The 18049-nt window shown below is 42.5% G+C and overlaps 1 protein-coding gene across 1 annotated transcript; it reads right to left on the minus strand.

The window, feature by feature from the left end:
- On the minus strand, window positions 1-5088 carry timm22 (translocase of inner mitochondrial membrane 22 homolog). Its single transcript, NM_001011397.1, has 4 exons — window positions 4832-5088; window positions 3665-3861; window positions 2381-2453; window positions 1-611 (listed from the first exon to the last, which is right to left on the minus strand). Exons 1-4 carry the CDS (start codon window positions 5043-5045, stop codon window positions 535-537), a joined length of 561 nt encoding a protein of 186 aa, NP_001011397.1. The 5' UTR covers window positions 5046-5088; the 3' UTR covers window positions 1-534.
- Window positions 5089-18049: the final 12961 nt, after the last annotated feature.

Raw genomic sequence — 18049 nt, forward strand, 5'->3', positions numbered from 1 at the left:
TTGGCATCAGAGTATCTTTATTTGGTCCAAAAGGTGCATTGCCCTGGGACCAATACAACATCAGTTATCTAGGTGGGTAAAATGTGGGAAAGCGCAACAATGCACCCCATACTTAGCCTTTGTAAGGTAGTACAGAAGATCCTATAATAACATCCTCTTGGAAGGGACTGTGGCATAGCAGGTACATTAGGCTGGGATGGCCACAGCAACACTTTATATGAGTGAAGCCATGCTGCAACCCTTAGGTTACTGGCAGCTGAAGGGCAGTGAGTTGGACAGTGGCCAAGCAAAAATATGGGTTTCACAGTCTGTTTTTCCTTACCATCCCCAGTTTAAAGATATCCCTTTCTACAATGTCTGTCCAGTTGTAATGAAGCCTTAAGATGGTCTGAGAATTTTAGAACAAACAAAGCAGACTGATTCCCAAGTCTTTTGTCTCTCATAACTGAGAAAGCGGCTTCAGTGAGATCTGACCATCAGGTTCCAAAATCAGTAAATGGGAATGCAGAAGTGCCATCTAGTGGTTGATCATTGTTATCGCAGATAATAATCTATGACAGCAGAGAATGCAGCAAACCCTCCGCAGCCAAGAGCTCCAGCTTTCAGGCCGGCTGTGGGAGGAGAAGAGGGTAAAACATTATACATCTAACATTTAGGCACACACAACATTATTTACAGTGTGACTATGGAACACAAATAAATCAACAGTCCTCTATGTTATTAAAGGGGAGATTACAACTAGTATATTGCAGACAAGAGTAATCTAAGCAACTCTGCAATTGGTTTTAATTTCTTTTTTTTTTGTGATTTCCCTTAAGTAAATTAACAATCACCCCTAAGCACTAGGTGACACGAAATAGCGCACAAAAATAACTGCACCTGAATAGAATTGCTGAATGCAAAACATTTTACATGCAGCAATCTCAGTGATTTGCACAAAAATACTTTCTTCAGCATGTAAAATGTTTTACATGCACCAATTCAAATAAATCTGAAGAGGTAAGTATTTTCCTGTCCTGTGGAAGATATAGTGATATAAACTCTGCAATTAAAATGCGGGCCTCAATAATACTGTAGCAGCCGGACTACTGTCCTGCCTAGGGTTCTATTGTGCAAGGTTTGCCTATATCCAAGCAGCCAGTTTCAAGCAAAAACTGAACCAGTGCCTGCCCACAGGAACAAGTAGGGTCACATGACCATCAGGACCTTTTACATTACTTGTAACCCAAGTGAGGGGATGATTTGTCAGAGAAGATACCATGTATTGAGCATTATATCAAGGAATAGGATATGTGTTGGCTCAGTACTAAGCAGGACAGTAGGTGTTTGTGTCTCACCTGTGAGAAAAGCCTCATTACAAGTGAAAGTGGCCTCACAGTTGCAACCACAAAGGGCAATTTTGATACTCAAAATGACACATGCTCCAAGCAAATTATTCACCAGTGAATTGGCTAGCTTCTATTAATCCTTAAAGGAGAACTAAAGCCTAACTAAAGAAGCAGACAATCACTGGCATTTAGCAGTGAAGATCTGTGCCTCCAAATGTGCCCCAGTAGCCCCCCCCCCCCCCCACCATCTTCTTTTCTGTAGATTCTCTGCACATGCTCTGTGCTGCTGTCACTTACTGAGCTTAGGGGCCCACTCACAATATACTGTATATATAGAATATAAATGTCACAACATAAGGCTAACTAGTAATGAATACAGATAATTACTACATGGCAGCTCAGAAACCAGTGCAATTAGCTTCTGCGTTTAATAATCAGGCCTGTAGCATCAGCTTATATTACAAGGTGACCTCATTTTCTGCTTGATAATTTGCAACAACCCCTAAGCTTAGCTTCTCAACATCTGCTCAGAGCACACCGATGTGAGTGTCGCAGACACTTTCCAAGATGGGGAGCTCTGTGATGAGTCTGAAGTCCTGAATCATTGCTGTTATTGATAAGCTGAAACTTAAGGCTGACACAGTAAATAGAGTAAAATATTGCAGTTAATATTTTAGCCATTCATTTTTAGGGTTTAGTTCTCCTTTAACAGCAAAGTGGCGAGAGCCTGCTTTTGATCAGGGTACTATCTGCAAAGAATCTGTGTTTTTCCTTGAGGTACCCTGTTTCCATCCTACACTCCAAATACATACATTCAATTTGCCCCAATTAATCTGATGCTAGTGTGTATGAATGTGATTGGAACCATAAACTGTAAGCTCCACTAGGGCAGGTACTGATAAAACAATAATTTATAATCTCTGCTGTTTAATCTGCTATATAAATAAAGCACAATAATTAGAAATAAAAATCCTTTTATGGTAAAGGGAGGGGTGCAATGAAGGCATCCTGTACTCAATACACTGCTGTGTCAGAGATAGGTACGCACTTACCTCGAAAGCCAATGGCTCCGCCGGTGATGCACCCACTTATCACACTGTTTTTCCAGTCGGATTTTCCTCGATACTTGGGGACAGAAAGAATACAAAAAATCAATGTTAGAAAGTGTGTGAATAGCGACCGTATACTTTTACAGGATCACAGCTTGAGGCACATTCATGCCTGTGCCCTATTTTAATATATCAAACAATAAAAGAGATGGCATTCACTGAACCAAAGCAATAGAGCACAGAATAAGTACCTGAATTCTATTTACATTCAGATTCAAAGCATGAGCCTCCACCAAAGGAAAAATTAGCTGTCACTACCTGAGGTTTCCAACTAAACCAAGAATCTGTTCCCCAGTTGCAGGCAGCACAGTGGGCTGCATTAAGTTGGCCAAGGCAAGGTGAGGCGATGTGGCACACAGTGTGGGGATGCAGCTTGCAATGAAAAGCTCACAATTACTCACAATTAGAGTGTAGCACCTGCCACTTAACTGTGAGCTACCTGGGATCTTACATTTCACTAACTTCTAGTTAGTGCCTGTATAAGCCCAAATTGGCCCACCACATGAGTTGGGTAACTTCATCATAGGAATTGAACTCTGGTAACTAGGGTGAGTGAGAATGGCAAAATTCCACTTTAAATCATTAATGCTAGAACTAACTGGCTGGTTTTGTGGGACATGTTCCACCCTGCCAAAACTAAGCCAGTGGTAGGAAATGGTGATCAGAATCATATTTCCCAGCATTCCTCCATCTGCCCAACCAACGTAGGGATGCTGGGAGCATCTGGTGTACCCTTGCTTTGCCCAACCCTCAGCTAAGCTGTACTGTCTGTAACTTCAAACCATGGGTATATTTGACCCTGCACCAAACTCTAACCACAGTAGGATCTGTGTGAGTCAGTACAACGCCACAGTCTGCTGATATGATACAAGCCCCTCCTACCGGAGCTTTGCAAACTTTGCTTCTTCTGGAATAATGTCAAGCATTGTGCTTCATCCTAACACTACAGGCAAATGCCTCACCTGACTATACAGACTGTACTGCCTGTTCTATGTACTAGGTTTACAGAGTTACTCAACAAGGCTTGTTCCTTCAACAGAGCCATAATGGCTGCCCCCAGTTATATAAATACAAATATGCAGATACATGCTGGAATCCATGAGACCTTTAAAAACCATAGAAAAATAGATTGTAGAATGGCAAGAAGCAGAATTGAAGGAAACATAAACATAACAGGATGTGACAAAGTAGTACAACAGAAAGTATTAATAAAAATATCCCACTTACTGATTCTACCAGGCACTCGGTGCAGGAGAACATGGCGCCCACAATAGCAAAGTTTTTGGCATAAGACATTCCTCGCTGGCCCATATCTTTCAGCACTTCCTTGGCAGTAGGAGTGCGGTACGGGTCCTTGGGATCAAAACCAACATTGGTATCTATGCCAGCTGTGAATACACCAAATGCTCCTCCAAGCACAAACCCTGACACAGAAGGAGAATAAAAATGATTATTTTAAGTGCCAACATATTCTGCAGCACTGACACCAATTATAAATCATTCACATCACTCCCTGCCCCAGTGGAACTTACAATCTACAATCACATTCACACACTATAGGCAGTTACATCAGGTGCCACGTACCCACAAGACAGGAAACCCACACAGACAAACTACTTGCAATACAACCAACTGTGCCACTGTACTGCCCCATTTAATACAATGCAGTTGTGTGACGCACCCAGTGAGACATTGCCTCTGTGCAGCATTACTGGGGACTAATCACCAGCTAAGAGGAATTAAAAGGGGAAGCCATTGGTCACCTTATTACTAGGGACAACATAGTGGTGTATTTATTAACATTGGAGACAAACATCGCTGGTGATGTTGCTCACAGCAACCAATCAGTAATTATTAATATTATTAATATTATTAACATGTGTTTATAAAGTGCCAACATACACATCCACAGCGCTATACAATAAGTGGGTTTCATACATTAGACATACAGAGTAAAATATAATGCAACCAATAACTGATACAAGAGGTGAAGATTAACTTAGATTTGAAAGGCCACCTACAAGTTAGAAAATAAAAGCAAGGATATGATTGGTTGCTATGGGCAACAACACCAGTGATGTTTTTCTCCAGTGTTAAGAAGTGCAACCCTTAGTTTCAAGCACTGGCTGCCATGTATAGCTGCCCCTGGAACAGGAACCAGCCAAGTGACATTATAACCCCCCAGTGTATGATAGTCTGCGCAAACCAGGTGACAGTCTGTACAGCTCAAGCTTTCCCATAATGCCCACTGAATTTACATGCTGTCCACAGTGGTATTTGGAACCTAGGGCTCACTGACTGAACTACAACACCCAGCATTCTCTGCAGACAACGCGCAGCATAGACAGATCGAGAGGTTTTAGCAGCAAGTCCTATGCCACCTTTCATACTTACCTCCCACACAAGCCAGGGCCGCCTTGAACCCACAGCTCTCCATGACCCTTTCCATCATCTTCTGTTCTTCCGATTTAATTGGAGTGGGAATACCGCCCAGCCCTCCCGGAATCACCTCCTTCGGCCGCCTCTTGTCCCCTACCAAGTGCTCCATGATCAGGCTGTACTGTAACGTACCCTCCCCGGTCCCCGGCGGAGAAACGCTGCCCCCCATACCTGGGGTCAGAAGCGAGCTGTCTGCTGCACCGGGCGCCGCCATGACACACACGTGACTCTGGCACGCCTGCGCAGTGCGCACTGACCGTTCCCCGCCAGGCGCAGTGATTGCTGGGAGCCTTAGCTGGCGGTGTCCTCTAGCTGCCCTCAGTCTGCAGTTCTACCGCTTTTTGTTGTGTGTGTGCCATGATCTGCTCTGATTACTGCTGGCACAATCATTCCTATTAGTCATTTCTTTAGACTTGAGAGAGTAAGGGAAGAAAGGGTGTAACTATGGCTGAGACTGGGCGCTGTAATCCTTGTCCCCCAGTAGGGCTTGCACTGCAGCTCTCTGCTTCCCGGTGACAACTGAAGGACGTTCATTTTCCTCATACCCTACATATTTAGGGGGATTAGAATGATTTGCTGTGACTTTGCACATTTGCGTCTTGTAGGGCCAGGCCCGGACTGGCAATCTGTGGATTCTGGCAAATGCCAGAGGGGTTTCTGTAAGATGCCAGAGACAGACTTTTAGGTTTGCTACCTGCCTGTATTTTACTGGCCTAGCCCAGTCACGCTGTTACCCTGGCCCTTTTATGTCATAACCCTAGCTGCATCTCCCCTATTCTCAGCCGGTATTGTTTAAAGGAGAATGAAAGGTAAAAACTAAGAAATGATACAAAGAAAAGAAACAGGATTTGTTGTCTCTTTGTTTTCCTGTGCCAGAGACATGCAGCTCTCTCCTGCTCCCCCCTCCCTCAAGAATGCTAAGAACTCCCTCCCCCCTTAGGAATGTGTGATCTGAGCCAATCAGCAGAAAGCTTCCTCATAGTCATAGTAACTGAGCATGTACAAGGTCTTGGTCTTGGTGCAGGAGCGAGGCATTATGGGAACTTTCTTTACAGAGCTCAGCATTTTTTTCCCCATGAGGCTTATGATTATCTGAATAGGAGAAATATGGGGAGACTTAAGGGCACTATTGAGAGAACTGAAGGTATGCCTGCAGCTTGAGATTAACTCTTTATTAGCCTTTCCTTCTCCTTTTAGAAAGGTGGCAACCCTGGAGACAGTCACTATTTATTGGGCTGGTGAGGAGCTGTTTGGGTCCCCATGTACTTGAAATTGCAGGGCCTATTTTGAATTTCAGTCTGGACCCTGACCCTTTCCCATATCTCTGCTTGGAATCACCCCTGCATTAACCTGAATGCTTATTACCTGGACAGTGCACACAAGGGTTGGGTAAATAATTTTGAGAAGTGAGCCACTACCGCCCCACAAGTGCACTTGCAGGATCCAGACAAGTCTTATTCAAGTTAATGGAGGGGCAATTTCCAGTATCTTGACTGCCCCCAAGCTGGAAAATGCTGACAGCTGACCAATGTGGAGTCTTGATAATTCCATGGAGCCCTGTGAATGTTCTGTATTATTGACAGGGCAGAGCAGAATACTGTAGGCATTAAGCACAGCTCTCTACTCTGTAACAACCAAGTACTTCTTGTCGAAACTGATTGTTCAGCAACCTGTGCTGAGCAGCATTAGAACTGGAGCCTGCGGAATGCAGACGTCTATGCTTCACCTATTTAAAGGTGAAATTCACTGGGGGTGTCTAATTTGTTAGGCATTCTCAAATGAACACAATTTACTTTTTACCCCAGGTCGGCACTCCTGTTTTATAAATACACACCAGCCAAGGGTACTGTACCTCTGAGCGCCTTAGCACCATGTTGACTTCTCTCCCAAGGATCCATTGTGTATATCCAGGGTTATTTTATTTATTTCCTGTTATTTAAAAAGCACCATTTTCATAGCACTTTACAGATATTCATCGCTCACATTAGTCCCTGCCCCAGAGGGCTTACTATCTAAAGATCTTACTATCACACATACTATGGGCAATTTAGTCAGGAGCCAATTAACCTGCCTGTATGTTTTTGGAGTTTGGGAGGAAACCAGAGTACCCAGAAGAAACCCACTCAGACATGGGGAGAACATACAAACTCCTTGCACAGGGTGTCCTGGCCAGGATTAAACTCAGGACCCCACACTGCAAGGCAGAAGTGCTAGCTCCTAGTATTGTTACATTTCCACCTTTACTGTATTGTGCATGAACTGGTCCTAGACAGCTCTTTTGGATGCCTGAGATCATTTTTATGGAGGGTTTAGATCTCCATTCACTCCTAAAAAATCCTATGGTTAATGGCACATGGGTCAGTTGTCAACATTTTGGCACCTGCTTGATTTGCAGCTTGGGTGCAGTCCATAAGACACTGGGCATTGCTCCTCCAATAACTTGAATGGTACTTGTCAGTGAACTTGTGGGGGGCTGTAGTGAGTGGCACACCTCTAAAAAAATATTTTCCTGACCCATGTGTTCACTAACAGCATCCAGGTGATTATCATTCATGTTAATAGAGGGGTGATTCGAAGCAGGGATATGGTAAAGGGTTACTAAACCCATGTAGACGTTCCCCAGGCTAGGCCTATGAGCAAGTGATTTGTCTGTACTAAGGTCAGAATCAGACTTGCATCAGAAACTAAACTGGCATCTGGTTTTCCCAGGAAAACACCGAGAAATAAACTTGGATCAAAAGTGATGTCCCTACATAGAGCTATATACTGTATGGGTTCAATATGATGCTATTGTACTTTCCTGGGTACACCACTTTCCTCCCACCCTCCAAAAACTTACACGGAGGTTATCACAGTGGACTTTTATTCAGATTAATGCTTGGGGCTTTAGTTAAACAAGCAGAGGTTGGTACAAACAGTACTCACACAATGGAAATTTCTTCTGTGCTGGAGGGTATCCGCCACGCAACGTCATGAAACTTTCTTACTTACGTTTTAATCCGTTCTTGATGTTGCTTAACTATAATTACAATGGTTACCTAGGAATTTTTGGCAGTCATCCATATTTATATCCCCAGTAGGGGTATAACAAGAGAGACTGGGTATAACAGGTAGGGTTGCCACCCAGCCAGTGTATTACTGGCCTGGCCGGCAAAAATATAGGAGGGCCGGTATTTTCTTCCAGAAAATATGTCAACGCTAGGAACAGGGCATGGTCATTCTCAATATCTGCATTAATGTTTGTGTGCTATGTACCTTAATTTATTTTTTTTTAATTGTTTTTATTTTTTGTAACAATCGGATTCCACATGTGCAAAATAGTATCCATTGCAAAGGAAAACCGAGTGACATAGAATTTGGTATATACGATATCAGTACAGAGTATAATAATGTGCACAAGTTGTCTTATATCTGGTTGTCTCAATATTCAAAACAGTTGAATTAGTAGGCTTCTTGAAAGTTAGCAGACATGCTTGGGTGTGCCAAATTACCATAAGTATGTTGTGGTGGAAATACGATTTATAATTAAATCAAAACAAACAAAGAATATGATACAAGGCTTTGAATAAAACCAGCATAAACTATTTACATTTGAGTTCACCGGTTCTGGACTAAGGGGATACCTGTTTTCTGTTGTATTATAGATCCTGGGAGGCAGCGATGGTTTGTTTCATCCTGGAGCCATTGTAGCGTGTAGTAAAGGGTTGGTACCTCTGAGACTCTCTTGATCATACCAGGTTGTGTTTAAATGTGTCAACTGTCAGTTGTCTGATGTCTGGCGAGAGGTTCAAGATGTAAGTTGACCACATGTCAAAGAATCTATGTGTTTGGGTTGCTCTGTTGATTGACGCCTCAAGCCAATCCATGTGGAAATGTAGTTTGTTTTTAATGAGATTTATGGGTGGCGGTGTAGCAGATAACCACTACTGGAGTATGGCTTTCCTGGTTGCCGTGGCCAGTTTCCCTGCTAATGCTCTATTGGTTTTGGTTACTTGTTGCCCCCCTTTTATTTTGCTGAAGAGGGCCTATTCCATGTCTGGTGTGAAAGTTTGTTTTGTCAATTGGTGCCAGTAGTCATACACCTGTGACCATAGGGGTCTCATGGCAAATGAGTGAAGTTTGAGGATGTATTGACAGTCAGTATTTGGGATAGCGTCTGTCCATTTCCTCAAAAATGTGTCTTTGTGTGTATGGTCTAGATCTAGTCTGATAAGTTTGTGAATGGATGCTGTAGAGTGGTGGGTGTTGATTCCTTTCCATATATGGTTCAGAGGGCTAGAGAGGTCTGTTAGTTGCCGCAAAATTTCTCTCGCATAGTGGGTGGCTTGCATAAAGTAGAAGTGTTGGGTTTGAAGGAAGGGGAATTTAGCAGTCGCTTCTGTGAATGTCATGAGGGAGAATTTTCTGTTAAGTATGTCTCTAATGCAGTGGAGTCCTTCTTGTTTCCATTTTATAAAAGTATTGGTCATTAGGCCACTAGGGAAATTCTTGTTTCCTGTCCAGGGTTGGTTTGTGTGGTTTAATGTTTGTGTCTGATTGTGTGCCATGCTTTCTATGTGTGAATAAATAGTGGGTTGTTTTTTTGATTAGTTGTTAGTTCATGGTAAGTGAAGAAGGAAATTACAGTTATTATTACTTTAAAGGAACAGTTCAATGTAAAAATAAAACTGGGTAAAATGGATAGACTGCACAAAATAAAAAATATTTATATTATAGTTAGGCAAAAATAAAGGCTGGAGTGATCAGATATGTAACATAATAGCCAGAACAGTACTTCTTGCTTCCAGCTCTCTAACCTCTTAGTTAGTGACTTTAATGGGGGGCCACATGGGACATAACTGTGCAGTTAGTTTGTGAGCATGCAGGTCAGATTCAAAAGCAAAAACTAAACTAACTAGCATAGAGCTATATACTGTATGGCAGGGATCCCCAATCTTTTATACCCATGAGCCACATTTAAATGAAAAAAGTTTTGGAGAGCAACACAAGCATACAAAAAGTTCCTGGAGGTGCCAATGACAGCTATAATTGGATATCTAACAGCCCCTATTTTGACTGTAAGCCTACAGAAGGCTCTGTTTGGCAATTACACTGGGTTTCTATGCAATCAAAGCTTTGAGGCCACTGGGAGCAACATTCAAAGGGTTGGCGAGCAACACGTTACTCCCAAGCCACTGGATGGGGATCACTGCTGTATGGGTTCAGTGTGATGCTATTGTACTTTTCTGGGTACACCATTTTCCTCCCACCCTCCAAAAGGTTACATGGGTGTTATTACTGTGGACTTTTATCCAGCCCTTTGGCTGTATAGTGAATGTCTGGGGTCTTAGTTAAACAAGCAGAGGTTGGTACAAACAGTACTCACACAATGGAAATTTCTTATGTTCTGTAGGGTATCCTGTGTGTCCAACCACAAAAAAGCAAATGGCACTCAGGGCTGTAAACAAGGGAAAAACCCTTAAAAAAATTTTTATTGCGGAAGTGCAACGTTTCGGGGCAACGTGACCCCTTTATCAAGCATACAGAAATGTGAAGGCAAGTGAAATTTATACATATGCAGTGACCACTTCCCCAAGTTAATTGGTAAATTGAATAAATACTTAATTGACAACAATAGTATAAAAGCGTGGTATAATAAACAGCAGCAAATAAAAGTGAAATACATCATATATAATGTACATTCAACAATAGTTGAATAAAAGTGCAAAAGTGTATATTAAAACCATGTTTTCTTACACTGAAAAAAATGAGCACATTATATCATTTTTTCTCTGCTCAAATCCAGTGTTATAACCGAGTAGCAACAATATATCACCGTATGAAGCCCTTGGGACCCTAAAATACAAAGTATCAAAAAACAAACATCAACTATATCTCAAAATAAAAACATATCCATGCAAGTACAGATCAAAGGAACAGAATATCTTACCCCAAAATGAAGGAAAAGAATATCTATCCCTGATGTGCACTCAGGAAGACTTTATCTATAAAAACAAAATTAGGAAAATATATTATAAAAAACAAGCCATGTTAAATTCATCATTTAACCCCTTAGGGTGGCGAGATTGTAAAAGCCAAATCCAATAACATTCTCTCTGAGATAATAGCTTCTTTTTGTCCTGGCCCTGTCTTACACATATTTTTTCCAGGATCTGCCACCTAACCTGTGGTATCCTGTGTGTGCCACACAATGTCATCCTTTATTATTAAAGTCTGAATCCATTCTTGATGTTGCTTAACTATGATTACAATGGCTACCTAGTTTGTCAAACCTCCTGGAACTTCAGGCAGTCATTGACATGGGTATAATTAAGGGAAGCTGGGTGTAACAGGTAGGGTTGCCACCTAGCCAGCATGTTACCAGCCTGGCCGGCAAAAATTATGCTTAATGCCAATGTTATTGTTACAAGTGCAGAGTCCCCCGGACTCATTTTGGGCAGTGCACATCAGTGCGTGTCCTGATGTGGCACACACATGCACATTAATGTTTGGTGCAGTGTAGTGACGTCAGCAGACATGCTGATATCAATTTGGAGCCAAACTCAAAATTAAATAAAGTGGCTTTGCTTGTTTTCATTGCCGAAGCAGGCTCTGTGAATCCAGACCTTAGCTGGCTTTACCTTACCTTACCTGGTTTTTTGACGCTGAATTTTCGCTGCCTGCCCTCAACCCTTTGCTTGACTTTGATGTTGCCTCTGCCTGACCCATTTTGTTCCCCGTTAATTTAACCTTGGAAGGGTTTAAAAGTTAAGAAGCATTTAAAAAGTCTGGGGCCCCAAAAGGGCGTTGGTGAAAATGGGCTTCCCTTTTATTACAGTTGGTAACAGTTATTAATAGGGAAAAGCGGTAAAAATATAGGAAGGCCAGTATTATTTTCCAGAAAAGTTGCCAACCCTAGTAACAGGGCATGGTCATCGGAATGTCTATGACAGTGGGTGTTTTCCCAATTCTTGCTAATGAAACTCAGTGTCGGACTTGGCTTATCAGGCCCACCAAGGAAGCAAATATTGAGGGTGTGCTCTTAGAACAATTAGATGCAGACAGTGCTAAATGTAATAAGTGTCATATAGACCTATGATGGAAATAAGAACATCCTGAGCTTGGTCCACCACCAGATTCTCTGGCAGGCAAGACCAAACCTGAGGAAACCCTACCTGTTATAATTTCCTAATGGAAGGCTGCATGCCTGGCTCTGCCTCTATTAACTATTACTATACTACTTCCTTGTTTGAATGCCCTTAGAATATGGCTTCTCAATATCTGCATTAATGTTTGTACAATAATTTGTATAATAGATCAGGGCCAATGCAGGTTTTAAAGTCCCTATAGCAAAGGCTTTGTGTATGGCACAACAGGGACATGAGGTTTTGTTGAATAAAATCAGCTTTATTTATGACTTACAAATGAAATATGGTACATCATATAATAATTATATTTTGATGTAAATATAGAATTTAAAAAAAATCTAAAAATGAAATACATTTATACAAACATATTTATGGTACATATGTATGTATGTATATTTATAAAGCGCTACTTATGTACGCAGCACTGTACAGTAGAATACATTAATACAAACAGGAGGTTATTAAGATGATAATAATAGATAACTACAAAGTATAACAATAAATACAGATAAATACAAGATACAGTTGTAAAAGTTAAGAGTCAAAGACACAAGAGGATCGAGGTCCCTGCCCCGTAGAGCTTACAATCTATATGGGAGGGTAACTTACAGACACAAATAGGTAAATGCAGTATAAGTGCTGTAGGTCACAGTTGGTGACACTACAATATAAGTGCTGATTCCCAGATCAGGTGCTGGGCGAGTGCTCCAAAAGGTAGTCTTTAAGTTTAGTTTTAAAAAGACTGAGGGAGGATTTTCTCCAGAGGAAATCAGGGAGGGCATTCCAAATGTAAGGGACAGCAAGGCAAAAAAGGTTTAAGGCGGGAAACAGCAGTTGTAGTGGGGGGCGCAACCAAGCGATTGCTCTGCGAGGAACGAAGGATTCGGCCAGGAACGTACGGAGACACAAGGGAAGAGATGTAGTGAGGAGCAGAGGAATGGAGGGCTTTGAAGGTTAAGAGAAGGAGTTTGTAAGATATTCTTTGTTTAATAGGAAACCACGATAAGGACTTTAGCAGGGGAAGGGCCTGAACTCTCCTGGATGAGAGGAGGAGAATTCTGGCAGCAGTATTTAATATAGACTGTAGGGGGTAAAGATGGGAGTTAGGGAGGCCGGTTAGTAGCAGGTTACAGTAGTCAAGTCAGGATAGGATAAGGGCATGCATGAGCAGCCTAGCTGTTGCAGTAGAAAGAAAGGGATGGATTTTGGCAATATTGCGCTGGAAAAAGTGACAGGTTTTGACAGTGGTGTTAATATGGTCAGAGAAGGAGAAACAGGAGTCAAAGATCACCCCCAAACAATGTGCCGAATCAACATACATATATGTATTTATAAATACATTAAAATTCATGGTAAGGAGGGCAACATCCGCCTTCATTTAAACTTGTAGCCCACCCTTGGGTGTGCTGTACTAGTAACCATAGAAATGTGTACTGCGTACAATGTATCTTGAGCACTGACTGGTTAGGGTGATAACCCCCAACAACTCCCAGCAGGCTGAAAACGAATGTTACCTTTAATTATTCTCCCTCTTGTGGGTAGTAGCCAGAGGGTTAACTGGAATATCTGTCAGTAATAACTTAAGTAGATGCATGAAACAACAAGGATTTCAAACAATGAATGTGTATTCACTCCAGGCATAGGGTATCCAATATTATCAATATAGGAATCTCATTTTAACCAGTGTATCAAGCACAATATTGAACACCATCACAGGCAGTGTATATCAGAATAAACTCACACATGTGATCGATACCTTCAGAGGTGATGTCCCCTGCCTCAGTGCAAATCCCCAGCGTAGTCTGGATTCACAGTAGTCCCAGTGCCACCTCAAGGGTCCTGACCACCTGAGGCCAGGGTTGGACTGGGCCGCCGGGACACCGGGAAAAATCCCAGTGGGCCCCAGCGGCCCAGTCCGACCTTTGCCGGCACTCCCCCTACTGACTGTTCCTCCCCGACGCGTTCAATTTATACGCGCTCGGGGAGGACGTCAGGCGGGGACCCTGCGGGGGGGGTGTTAGGAGGGCCCCTGGGGGGGGTTAGGGGACGTGGCTAGCTGGGGCACCTGCAGGGCCCCTGGGGCGGGAGCCCCAGTGGGCCCTGCACCCCCCAGTCCGACCCTGCCTGAGCCAGTCAAGTTCATGCCACCTGCTTTTTTGCATCGGGGGGGTGTGAGGTGCTGCCTCCTTAGGCAAGTTTTTCAACTCGCCTCATTGCAGCAGCTCCCCTAAGTAGTCCCTTGCTGTAGGAATCTCACACACTATGTCCCTGATCTGAGCCACTTGAATCCCTAAGCTTCCTTTACACCATAGAGTTCTAATCCTGGAGTGACTATAACAGAATTTGACTGACTCTAAATTTAGGTTACACACACACACAGTATATGTAACCTGTCAGCACTCTATAAATAAAAGATACAAATATTTTTCCTTACCACCTAATGAGCTCTGATCAATATGTGGAATAATATTGAAACTCTTTGTCATGTATATGAGATTTTTATAATTTTCAATCAGCTGTTTGTTATAGGACAGCTCCTTAGCAGCTTTGTTTGCTGGAGGTTTGTTTATTTGGGGCAGCTCTGCATTTATAGGGACATATGCAGACTCTTTGGATACTATGTTTGGCTCTTTGGTTTTACCAGTTGTTCTTCCTCTGCCTTCACTTTTGTATCCATTTGTTTTTCTACTGTTTTGTTTTCTGGAACCTTCTTTAGTTGGCCTGGAATATTTTTCTTTACATTGAGGTCTATCATTTTAATTTCTGAAACAGTTTCCTAAGAGACAGAGAGTGACAGAAAGAGTTGTTACAGATATGCTTTATTTCCCTACATTATTTTCTGGCTAATAACACAATAATGCGCCACTTACCATTTCTCTTGTACCTCCTGATTTGTTAAAAACCAAAACAGTTTCAAGACCTGAATCATTTTTATATATTCCTCTGAAATCCACTTCTTTGAAAGTGGGCAACAGGTTCATTAATAATAATGATGCTAAATTGCTCAGAATTAAAAAATAGATAAGATTCTGTATCTTTTTTTCAGAAGTCATGTTAAACTAGGATTTACAGAAGCAGTGAGGTGAACTCAGACTAATAATGGATATTATTAAAAATTAAACAGTGAGAATAAATACTTAAGTGTTAGGAAATGTTCATATGTTCTGTCAAAAGGGCATATTAGAAATGAAAACTGATCTGAGCAAGAAAAGGCAACACTGATGCAATGTATATGCCATTTTCTTCCTGACCATGGTTTTTCACAATGGCCAACATTCTCTGCTAGTGTTGCCACCTTTTGACCAATAGATTTATGTTGCGATTGGGTCTGTGATGTAAGGAGAATGGCAAGCAGCTGAAGGCCATTTTAGGCCTCTGGAAATTCACAGGGTTGTGGCCAGCTGTATACTAAGGAATATATTTATCACACTGTGTAAAAAGCGGTGTACAGCATTACCAGTGATGTTGCCCAGGGCAACCAATCAGCAATTATATTTCAACAGTTAGAAAACCAAAGCAAAGTATCTGATTGGCTGGTATGAGCAACATCACCGGAAATGCTTTACGCCACTTTTTACATAGCATGATAAATATACTCCTATAGGTTACTTCAGGTCACAGTGGGAAGCTCCTAGATGTGTATAGGTTGCTTAGTAACGACAGATGAGAGCACTGGTGCTAGGCAGGTTTACACAAGATGGACAGTGATTGGTTGAAGAGCTGACAGTAGTTACCAGGGGAAAGTTATAATAATCCTTAGAGATTGGGTGCTTGGCAGACATTTAGGTCAGATGGGCAACATCTGGGTGTATAAAAGCAGATGTCAGGGGAGATTTTACTTGCGGAATCCCCTGAAGATGGTGGAGTTCTTTGAGGTGGTGGTAGAAAGAGAGCTGTCGGCCCTGCCCACCCACCCAAAAGGCATATTTAAAAAAAATATATATATATTTATATATATTTTGTCGCAGCTTGTTGGAGGGTTCAGAAATGGATACAAATCTATATCTAGTTTTAGTTAAATCCACCTGGCCTTCTGGCAAGGGTGGTTATGTTCAATTCTAATACTTCATTGGCGGCCTGAGCGTTTTCAGCCATACAGGCTGGCCGGGATGTTGGTAAGTCATGTTTGGCTTTAACATAGCAGAGGAAATGCTTGTAGGGTAACCCGTAAGCTTGGGTACCTGGCTGATGTTGGTGCCGTAAGCAGGATCACTTTGCTCAGTGTTGTCTCTTTGGTGAACTTGCCACTTGCTGCTGACTTGTTGAGTCGTGTAGCAATCTTGGCCTGGCTTTCGGGTAGCGCGTTGATATGGTTTTTGCGCTGAAAGAGAATCTGTGTCCTGTTTGGAGTGCTGAAGTCCAAGGCTCCATTGAACAGGTAAAGAGTCAGCTCCTAAGTCTAAGTCTCTTAGATCATTTGAATGGTCTTGAGAAGGGAAGGCTTGCATCACATCTTTGCTGTTGGAAGCTATTTTGTGAAGCCTATGGTTTGAGCAAGCAAGATCTTCCTGTGCCCTTTTGAGAAGACTGATTGCAGCTTTCCTTGAGGGTAAGGATTTTAAGCAGTCATCTACATAGAAGTCTTTTTCAACTAATTGCTTGACATCTGACCCATACTCCACCTCACTTTCCTGAGCAGAACTCCTGAGCCCATAGATTGCAACTGCAGGGGAAGGACTATTGCCAAAGATGTGTACCCTCATTCGGTTCTCTGTAATGTCTTTGGAAATTTCTGTCTTTCTCTCTTACAAGAAAACAGTGGAACATTTGATTTGGCTACTTGAAGTTCCATTAACAAGTCACCTAGTTCTCTAAGTTTTTGGTAACCTTTATTAGATATTTTAGGGAAATCGTCAATTCTCTTGAAAAGTGCATTCTCAATTACCTCAGCTGAGCCATAACACTCGTTAACTCTGTGCCAGATCATTTTAAAACCAGTCTCTGGGTGGTTTATGTTGATCACCCTGATCCTTTTGGCATGCTCTGCAGACTCAGTACCTACGTATTTAATTAGGATGTCTATCTCCTCACTGTATGATAGGTCTAAGTCTCTGATAGGGTTTTGAAAGGAGGAATGCCAGGCTCTGAAGCCTTCTGGGCGGTCATTAAACTTAACAAGTCCTTTGGTGATTAGCTCACGCCGGGCAAAGAACTTTGCAAAGTCCATTGTGGCCTGGTTGGCACCAGGGTAGGTAGGTGGACCAGTCTAATAGTGAGAAGGTGTTGTGTAATCATACCTGTCTAGAGGTTCTCCTTTAGGCTGATTTGTGACATACCACTTTAACATAGCAGAGGAAGTGCTTGTAGGGTAAGCTTGGGTACCTGGCTGATGTGGGTGCCATAAGCAGGATCACTTTGCTCAGTGTTGTCTCTTTGGTGGACTTGCGACTTGCTGCTGACTTGTTGAGTCGTGTAGCAATCTTGGCCTGGGTCCCGGGTAGCGGGTGGATCTGGTTTTTGCGCTGAAAGAGAATCTATGTCCTGTTTGGAGTGCTGGTGGACATATTCATAAGTGCACCGCAGCAGGTCTTGGGCCTCAGTCTCCAGATATGGCATCCTGCTGTGTCTTTCACTATCAGGGTATATGATTGCCTCTAGAGCTTCTGCTTCAGCTATGGCTGCTGCAGCTTCCTTCTCTATGTTGAGTTTCTCTAGAAATGCTTCTAGGCGACTACTTTCTATTTTCCGCTCTGCTTCCTGGCGTTCCCATTCCATTTTTTCCTTCATCTCCTTTTCTGCAAAGGGGACGCGGGCCTTGGCCGCTTCTGCTTTTGCGCGGGCAATGGCGGCAGCATTAATAACAGATGAACGCTGGGAGGAACCAGAAACTTGGGACCTGGTTATAAGTGAAGGTGTCCGTTTCTGGGACATTATGCTGTTGTGAAGTATTAGCCCTTGCAGGGACAGCTGTAGCGTTGAATACAGGTAGCTGTGTTGACAAGGTAGCAGGCCTCAGTGTATTCTCTATATCTTATTGCAGCTTAGTGGGTGTATACTACACTTATGTAGCTGCTTTCTTGCTGGGCTTGCTTTATAGCCTGCAATG

The sequence above is a fragment of the Xenopus tropicalis genome, chromosome 2, assembly GCF_000004195.4.
Source record: "Xenopus tropicalis strain Nigerian chromosome 2, UCB_Xtro_10.0, whole genome shotgun sequence".
In the NCBI taxonomy this organism is placed as follows: Eukaryota; Metazoa; Chordata; class Amphibia; order Anura; family Pipidae; genus Xenopus; species Xenopus tropicalis.

What these genes read in the sequence shown, in the direction of transcription:
- timm22 (NM_001011397.1), bottom strand. Translation starts at nt 5,045, where the DNA reads ATGGGGGGCAGCGTTTCTCCGCCGGGGACCGGGGAGGGTACGTTACAG. An exon ending in GGCCCTGGCTTGTGTGGGAG is followed by an intron (nt 3,862 to 4,831) that starts GTAAGTATGAAA and finishes CTTCTGTGTCAG; the next exon opens with GGTTTGTGCTTGGAGGAGCA. An exon ending in CGGAGCCATTGGCTTTCGAG is followed by an intron (nt 612 to 2,380) that starts GTAAGTGCGTAC and finishes CTCCTCCCACAG; the next exon opens with CCGGCCTGAAAGCTGGAGCT.